Source organism: Populus trichocarpa, chromosome 15 (assembly GCF_000002775.5).
Source record: "Populus trichocarpa isolate Nisqually-1 chromosome 15, P.trichocarpa_v4.1, whole genome shotgun sequence".
NCBI classification, from domain to species: Eukaryota; Viridiplantae; Streptophyta; class Magnoliopsida; order Malpighiales; family Salicaceae; genus Populus; species Populus trichocarpa.
The window spans coordinates 4,834,036-4,844,082 of record NC_037299.2 but is presented as its reverse complement, the minus strand read 5'-3'; the positions used below and the strand labels follow the sequence as shown (position 1 = coordinate 4,844,082).

Sequence of the window (10,047 nt, the reverse complement as noted above, 5' to 3'; positions counted from 1 at the left end):
AGAAAAAAAAATTATTTTAGGAGATACAAAATTTTCATCAAAACAAGCTCTTCAAATAAGTATACTTTTTTAAAATCTTTCAAGTCTTTTTCGTCTACGCTTGAAGTCTGCAAAGAACAAAACTCTATTGAATCAAGTCAAAACACCTCATAATATTTCTTTAATGACTTTTTGAAGATAAATCAAATATACTCTTAAAAGCATGAAGTCATCAAATCTCACTCTGGAATAAACGCCTACATTTATGTTATTGCAAAGCACATATCTTGGTTTAATTTCACAAATAAATTAAGTCACCACAAATCAAATTTTATGGAAGAATAAGAAGATTGTTTATCCTTTTATAAAAATATTTTAAATAGAGATTGTACATAGTTATATATTTTAATAAAATCAAATATTTGTACACATATACTTGCTTAACTTCCAAGCACTCATAATTGTATATACAGAGAAATTTTAGGCCTAATACGATTAGAATAGACTAAACGAGTGTTTGGTAATGCAAGTAAACCTGTTTTCAAATTGCTTTTTGTTTGAAAACATTAAATTAATGATTTTTTAGTATTTTTTCAATGATTTTGAAGTGCTGATTTAAAAAAATATATTATTTTAATTTAAAAATATTTTTAAAAAATATCATATATCACATTACCAAACACCTGTTTGAGTAACCTTGTATCGAACAACATATGAGAGCATTACAAGGATATTGGAGAATATTGTAGCAATTTTTTTTTTAAGTGCTGTTTTACTTGAAAATACTTTAAAATAAAATTTTTTTTTTACTAAAAAGTTATGGTTAATATAAACCAATGAAAATAATCATAAAAAAATTAATTTTAAAAAAATAAAAAAATCCAAATTTATGGGAAAACCGCGTTCACAAAATCTGCGGTGCGTCCTGGCTCTCTTTGTCGTGATGTGTCACGTGGGTGTGATCGTGGGACCTATTAATTAACCCGTCCACAAAAAAAAAAGTGAAGCAAAAACCGCTAAGTGGAGGCACGTGATTGTTATGTGACCTGTCGTTTTATGGGTCATAGAATAATGAAAGTAAAATAAAATATCTGTCATTTTCAAAAATTTCAAAAGGCAAGGCGAAGGGGTTTCTTTATGACGTGTCACTCTCACGTGTTTTGCTCGCATGCCCCCCACGCTTTTGGCTTTGCCTGGTGCTAAAGTGATGAAACGTTGCCCCACATTTAGCGGGACAAGTGTCGCAATCCACTGTGACAACCAAAGGTTCGGGTATTTGTTCTTTTCCGAATTCTTTTTTTTTGCACAGAGAGCTCCTCGACAGCGAAGAACCACCTGGTGGTCCATTTGATGAGACATGCTAATATGAAATAAATTATAAACTCTAATTTTAAAAATTATTTACTTTTTTATTTCTTTAAAAAATAAATTGGAAAAGGATATGAAACGGAGAAAAGGGATCAATTAATTAGTTTTTAAAATTAAAAGACGATTTAAAATTAAAAACTTTTTAATTTACTTAATTGGCCCTTAGATTTTCATTTTTTACCAAACATTAAAGTTCTTGCATTTTCAAACCACCAAATTCAGTCCCTACATCTCCAATTTCATTTTCAATTGGATCCTTGGTTTCAAATTTCAAATTATTAAATTGTTTTTAGGTTTACTGACACTATCAAATTTATTTTCTAAAATTGACATGGATAGAATTAATTTGTTAACACAAACAACAATCTCATATTTTGATCATGTTCTTGTCTCCTAATATTTTGTTCAGGATCCGCCATTAAGGATACTTAAATTTTTTATATAAAAAATTAATTCTCACAATCAAAAGTTTATTTATGTATATGATGTATTTTAATAAGTTAATCCAATGCTACAACTACTTTTTCTTAAACTGATTTTTAATCAACAAATATATCTTAATGAAAAAATAAAAAAATAAAAAATTTTCTTTTATTTTAGGAAATAATAAAGAAAAACATTAAAATTCAAATTTATGCAATACATACACACACATTTGATCTTATTCAAATAAATAAGAATTAATTGATTTATTTATCCTTATATATATTGGACATGTTCTTCCATATGCTATTTTATAAGTTTTTCGTTTTTATATGCCCTTATATCTTCATATTTGTTTTTCAAACACCCTTTTATGAAAAAATCTAAAATCTTAAGAACTAAATTGCAAAAAAATAAAATGAAAAAATATTTTTAAAAAAATATAAAGAAACTTAGGGAAAAAAATAAAAACTAACTTGTAAAATCTAAAATAAAACAGCCATGCTCATAAAGCCTTATAATGAAAATATGTTTATACTGATAAAAATAAGTTTTGGAAGACACATTTTTTAAGATTCTCATTAGTTTTTTTTATGTTTTTTTAAATATTTTTTATGTTATTAATTTTTTTGGGATGTTTTAATATTTGTTTTCAAATTTCTTGGTTTTATTTTATTTTATTGTTTTTTAAAACTAAATTTATATTTTTTTATGTATTAAAATATAATTTTCTCTGGATACTCGAGAGACATTTTTTTCCAAAAAATTACAAACAAACATATGAGAGAAAATATAAATATACAAGGACATATGAGTGAAAATTTCTTAAAAAAGTATATAATAGAACATATCTACATGAATAAAATAACTTAGTAATTATTTAAAATAGTTTATATTCTTTTCATTTGAAAAAATATGATGCTGGAAGTAACAAAAAAAAAAAAAAAACTATGATCGACAATATTTATTAATGTGATCTATATCATATGTATCTGTTTAGAATTTGATGCTTAACGATAAAGCAAATTAGCAAAATATAACCTGTTTTAGTTTTTGTTTGAACATTGTTTTGATACTTTGAATCTTTAAAAATGTCTACTATTTTGTATATAAAAGGAAAAGGTTTTTAAGCTATACGTATATGTGTGTCTTGATGTGCTTAATCTAGTTAAGAATGGAATGACATTTATTGTGTGGCTCTCAACCCTTCATCATTTAATATTTTTAAATGTTATAAAGAGGAATAAGATGATAAATGATAATTTAGAATAAATTAAAGTTATCATTCTAGAATTTTAATGTTTTAATAATAGACCTAATATTAGTTGTACATTAATCTAGAATAATATTAGTTATTTGAACTTAGAGTTTGGTTTATTTGATTAATAACTTTTTATATTATCAATATTTATGGTTTTAATCCTTTAATATTATTTGATTTGATTTATTTACTTGTTGATGAAATGATTAGTCTTGTTGGTAATTAAAAAGCACAGGAAGTGAAAAACTTACATACAAAGAAACGACAACAGATAGATACTAAAAAAAAAAAACTATATGCATTCAAAGCTAGTAGAGGACATAAATTCATAAGATTTGAACTAGAAAATTAGATTTGGATGAATATGAGAAAATAAAGGTTTTTTGAACAAAGAATCTAATGTCCTCACTTTTATGATCATCTTAAACATAAAATCACATAAAAGGTTAATGAAAATCCAGGAATTGTTTTATACATACACTATTAAATGTATACACAAAATCACGGTTAGCTTCAATACCATATTTCAGTCCTTATCATATTATCAATATTTTCCCGAAACTAATAGAGTTTTTCTATACTTGAACAATAACAAATTATCGATATAGTTTAATACACTTCCAAAACCATTAAACAATCTTTGATCCAACCTTTATAGATCATATTTCATTATTCCAACATCATCTCTACGAGATTTTCCACAAATTATATAAGCATAGATGTTAAACTTAACATTATATAAATAAATGACTAATTAAGGAAAATTTACATTAAAGTTTAAAGATCATGTTATACTTACTAAATAAGCCTTAACTAGTTATTATATATGTAGTAAAAATAACATTACTTAGTTTACAATCATAAATCTATAAATAAATCTATTTCTTTACAATCCATAATCATAGATTATATAATATTTACTATTTCTACCTAAAATCTAAAATAGAATATTCATACGCCACATATTTCTTCGGACTCAATTGTATAGTACCTCAATCAAACAATTTAACACTTATAATGCATTATATTTAATTAAAAAAAATAAAAAATCTTGATGCCAATATTATCTTCTAGAACTTCTTATTTAAAGCTCTTTTCATAATTTCTTTCTTTCTAGAATTAAAAATCAACTAGACATTTATCATTCTTAGCCTCATTTGTTTGCTAGAAAATCGTTTTCTTTTAAAAACGGTTTCCATAAAAAATAGATTCGTGCAAAGTGAATTATTTCCTAATATTTAGTAGTAATAAAAAATAAATTGGAAAATATTTTTCAATGTTTGGTTATATAATAAAACATAAGTTGGAAAATAACTTTTAAAAGAGTGAGGATTAGTTCTTATAGATAAAAAAGTTGAAGAAGGATGAAATTAGAAAAAAAAATATAATTTCATAAATTATTTTAAATAAAATAAATAATAATCGGAATAATAAAGATCAAATTTGACAAATAAAAAAGTTAAAAGATGATAATATTAAAATAAAAATTACAATTTCATAAATTATTTTAAAAAAAAATAACAGTAAAAAAATAAGGACCAAATCTGATAAATAAAAAATTCAATTAAGAAAAGAAGAAGAGAAAAACAAATAATAATAAAAAAAATAAAGATCAAAGTTAATATAAAAATTAAATTAAATTCAATTCTAAAGGATAGTATTGAGAGAGAAAAAGATTCAAAACAAAAAAGATCAAATTTGATATAGTAAACAAATGACAAGACATTTCTGATTTTTTTTTTCACAATTTCTGAAAAGTGTTTTTGTCTCAAATAAAAAAAATAATTTTTTAGAAACTAAACCAACTTTTTTTTTAACTAGAAACTATTTTATATTAACCAACTTTTCTAATGATAAATAAACATAAAAAAATTTAAAAAATAATTCCTTTAATTTCTAGGCTTCTTTTGCAAATTCCCTAAAAATATAATTATGTCACAGGTACTATCTTTCCTTATAAATACTCATTAAAACATTTGATAGATACTAACCCAAGCACCACTAATTTTATATATAATAGTTAGTCACGTTGCTAGCCATCAATCATATGGCTTTCATTAGCTAGTCAAATTAAACATCCTGATCATCAACTAGTTAAGTTAAATATTCTGGTCATTAACCTTGTTAATGCCACTAGCACCAAATAAGTCCGGCTACAGCTAGTTCTTTATTGGTACATACAATTCAATAAAAACATCCTAATTATATTTAACATTTTCACTTTATTAACTAAAACCAAGATTTTGTTCAACATATCTTAACAAGGGACCGATCTCACATAGGCTAATTTCACTATTCCACTTATCCATTCCACACATGCTTTTAAGTTTCCACCTTAACAAAGTATTCACATTCACATGTACATGCCCACTAAATCCAAGTGCATAAATCTTGCATTTATATTCATACACCCATTAGGAACATGCAAAGTCATGGTCACAAGACACTTTATTAACGTACATAATAGACATCATAATCGTTATATTCCATGCTAGATGATATCTATAGTAATTCTTTTTGTTTTTTTTTAACACACATTTAGGTTTTATTCACGTATAAACCCCAAAAACACATCCACATAACCACACTAAGCATAACAACAACCATAATTTTTCATTCGTTCATCCATTTAGCCTAGGAACCCACATCCCGGTTCCATTTTAACACATTTTCCATAAACTCTTAAACATGAATATTCACAAAAACATTCATAGACATGAAATATTCATGTCTAGAAACCATATTTCCATATTCATTCAACCATCCCAAAGCAAATTAAATTAAAATCATGGTGTGTTCTCATCCACACACCACAATCGACATTTAAATCTTAAGGTTCCAGTCCATCCTTGTACACATTAATCCATCACCTTTTTGACCAGACCCTTAACACTCATGTTATATCACTCTTTGACAAAAACTGTCAGCACAATTTTAAGTAGCACGACAACATTTTTCTTCCTCTTCTTCCTAATGAAAGTTTTTTGGCCGACAAAGGGAAATCATCCCTTCAAGTCTTTTCTCTTCTTTTGCTATCTATTAACTTATCAAATTCAACATTCCCATTAAATTATAAGCACAACATATTGATTTCCTCATCATAATTAAAACCCATATCAATCATCCGGAAGTCCAAAGCAGACCTTTAATGCTAAACACATCAAGTCCTCATTTAATAGTTTTCAATTCCAATTCAAAACACAAATCAATAACATGACTAAGAAAATTAACATACAAAATCCCAAGTTTTTTCTATTTTCTCTTCTTTTTCATCCTATGGCCAAAACTTGAACAAACCCTACCATGGGTTTTCTTTCATTACATGGATACTTTAAGGATAAAAAATAATAAATATTGTCTCCCCTTTGTAGCTCATGTTTTGAAGTACAGAAATTCACTCTAAAATTTCCAAGAATTTCAGGGACATTTATTTTTTCATCTGCTTCTCTTCAACCAAACAGATTTTTCTCCATCTCTTTTATCCGGAGACACTAACCTAACGCTAGCTAATATTACTATTTAATAAAATTAAAGTAAGCAAGCACATTGTTAAGACCTAATCATATCATCATACAGACTTCATAAAGTTCATGTGATGAATCATGAACCTACAAACCACCATCACTGTAGATGCTCTGAAAATTAAGGCTAGTAATTGCAGCACTCCAAGCAATACCAAAAGCCACAACTTTCACTTCTTCCCCTTCAAATTGCATAGACCACTGAGTTTGTGTATGCGTTAAATGCCAGCATATTGTGAGAATTCAGTGTTTGCAAACTAGCAGTAAAGCATGTGCAGAGATAAGCATATGCATTCACAAATCACCTGCATATGTATTTACAAATTACCAGAAATAATTCTGGAAAGGAAAAATGTTCTAACCTCGTTGTTGTTTTCCCAGCTGCTGAATGGGCAATATATGAGAGTGCTCACATTCATCCCACCCTGCTGTATTAGTTTATCCATTGATCAATGTTAGACATTGTAAAAGATTTCAATCCCTTTTTCTTTGCTACTGCATCCCTTGACAATTGGTGGTACTCTGATGTACTATCCAATCACTTGATGATCTTCACAATACTGAACTACAAGTAAAATGTCACATGATCAAGAATAAATGGCTTGGACACTAAATAATTCACGACTTCAACCCCCATCCCCTTCTCTTTGCTCCAGAAAATGGAGCAAACAGGTGAAAGAGGTCTGTGAACTAAAAGTGCCATACACTTCATTTTTCTCATACAAACTCAAAAAAAAAAAAAAAAAAACCATGATTTCAAACTATCGTAATCCTGTAGGCCAGCTGCTTTGCCTAGTCATCTTCATACTAGAATAATAAGAATTTAGCAACCATAAATGTTAATTTATTATTTGACCTAACAGCGAACTAGATTGGTCCTCTTGTATGAATGTAACAAAAAAATTGGTCTTCTGGATCACAGTGACAATAGCAGAAACCTCAAATGAGTAACAATTGCTAAACCATGATTCCTGTATGTGAGCCTACAGTAAGAAACCAATTAGCATAGCAATAACAGAGAGTTCTATATCCAATCTATAGGTCCAACCAAACCTCTGACTAAAAAGCTAGCTTCGGAAGGCCTTGAAACTGAACAATCAATCTCAAAAGAAAAAAAAACCATCAAAGAGAGGAAAATATGAAAGACCAAAGCAAAATCATTGAACAGCATTTACATAGAGAAAAAAAAGGAAATTTCAAACATTACAATGCAATAATAAAAACAACCTTATGCACTCAGCAAAAATCCATTAGCAATCCCATTATCCTCACAGAGAGAAACAACTCATAGCAACAACAATATCTACATTCTTGACAACCCTACAGATTATAAGAAAATTCAAAATCATCCAAAAGCATACAAATTACACATCAAAGATGATGGTCAGCAGAAGTTTCAGCCATCTTTCTCTGTTCATAATCTGCATCATCTGTTGGCAACTCATACCGACAAACAGGACAAGTATTCCTAATCCCCAGCCATGGCACAATGCATTCACCATGATACCGGTGCAAGCAAGGCAACTGCTTCACTCTCTCCCCCACATTTATATCATCCTTGCAAACCGCACAAAGTGCATTATTACTCTCCACATCCTCTTTTGTGAAAACCACTGATGGAAGTTTCTCAACAACAGACTTTGTTGCAGGAGGCTGACCCATCATCGCATTCTCATTCTCTGTAAATTGCCCAAATAACATCTCACTCTCTGCTGTATAAATATAATCATCATGACTGCCAGAATAAGGCTCAGAATTATGGTCGTGGTCCAAGTTGTTAGCATTCAATAAAACCTGCCACTCCAAATGATCCAATCCTCCTACTCTCTCTACACTGACCAAATCCTCAGGAGCAATAAGAGGTGAAATGGAAAGTGAAACAGATGCCTCATCTTCATCAATAAACATACTTAGAACCTCCCTCTCATCAAGACGACCATCCACTTCCTCCCACTCAAAATCCTCATTGTTTTCCCTATGATCCTCCAATTGAAGTGAGTCCCAACAAAGCGGAATTGTAACCCTAGCGTCATCATAGTCAACACCATCACCAAAACTTCCATTCCCTATACTCACATCCAAACCATAATCATCCCCAGAATTAAAATCAATAGCTAAAGAATTCTGATTATCCTCCGAATCCGAATCAGACCCGAACCCAACAACCCGGATTGCATTAGCACGAATACTCACAGTAGACTCAGCCTGACATGATTCAATTCCAGAAACACTCCTCTCAATAAAGAAATCATCATCATCATCAACAATAATATTACTAACATTATAAACAACATCATTGCCATTACTATTAGAATTAGCGTCTATATTTTGAAATCCAGAATTATCTTGACTATCTAAACTAAACCCTAATCCCAAATCAAGCTCTAAATTATATTCAGAATTCTCCTGGATAACACCGAAACCCGACTCGTTAAGCGAGGAACAAACATCATCATCATCACAAAGCAGTTGGGACTGCTCGACACGTTGTTGAAACAAATCCATAACGAAACTGACCTGGTTCTCGCGGTCTAAGAGATCGGGACCGTTGAGGATAACGGATTCAGGATCTGAAACGGTGTCGTCTTCTTGGTGTGACAGAGAGTGGATGTTGAAATGGGTGGTAAGCTCAGGTAGAGGAAGGAAGGGGTCGTCGTAGAGAGAGGAAAATAAGATAGGAAAATAAGGGTCTACGGTTGAGGTTTGGCCGTTGGCGTTGGTGTTGGTGTTGGTGTTGGTGTCGGCGTCGGCGTCGCGGTGGCGGAAGGAGATATTTGCCATTTACTTAATTGATTGGAAAATGAAACAAAACTATTTTCTTTCTGTTCATTCGAAAGAGGCAATTTCCAGATGGTGCTGAATTGTGTTGTATGGTAATGGTGGTGGTCTTGCCTGAGTTAAATTATAACTTAACTTAGTTTCCCTACTTTATTGATGCTAATAAATTAGTCCCTATAGTCATTATATATTATTAAGTAGTCCTTCAATATACACTCTATTATGCAAATTGGATATAGAGGTTATTTGATAGTGTGAGTTGTTTTTTAAAATATCTTTTACTTGTAAATATATTTAAATATTTTTTTTATTTTTTAAAAATTATTTTTATATCAACATATTAAAACGATTCAAAAATATTAAAAAAATAAATTTTAAACAAAAAAAATTAAGTTTTTAAAAAACACGATTTCAAACGTGTTCTAAAACAAGTTCATAATGCCATATTAGTCACGATGCTTAGGTTTTCGTTGTGGAATGGAGCAGTTTTTTGCAACATAAAAAAAATACAAGCGTTGTTAATATTTTTCTTACTATAGAAAAATTAGTTGTACATTAAAAATTTAAAACATACTTAATAAAATAAATCGAGAACCATACGTGTCACAATAAATAACAGCAAATCTATTGATTCAAATTAAAGATTGAGTAGGGAAGTTAAAATGAAGATAATATTAAGGTATTTGATCTTATGTTACGGAGAGCTTTTCTTTTTTT

General features: G+C 29.1%; 1 protein-coding gene across 1 annotated transcript; it reads right to left on the bottom strand.

Moving 5' to 3' along the window:
• Window positions 1-7,691: 7,691 nt before the first annotated feature.
• LOC7453865 (E3 ubiquitin-protein ligase CIP8) lies at window positions 7,692-9,443 on the bottom strand. The gene is made up of 2 exons (XM_024586963.2): window positions 9,070-9,443; window positions 7,692-8,757 (listed from the first exon to the last, which is right to left on the bottom strand). The coding sequence occupies exons 1-2, from the start codon at window positions 9,331-9,333 to the stop codon at window positions 7,924-7,926; spliced, it is 1,098 nt and encodes a 365-aa protein (XP_024442731.2). The 5' UTR covers window positions 9,334-9,443; the 3' UTR covers window positions 7,692-7,923.
• Between the last annotated feature and the right edge of the window lie 604 nt (window positions 9,444-10,047).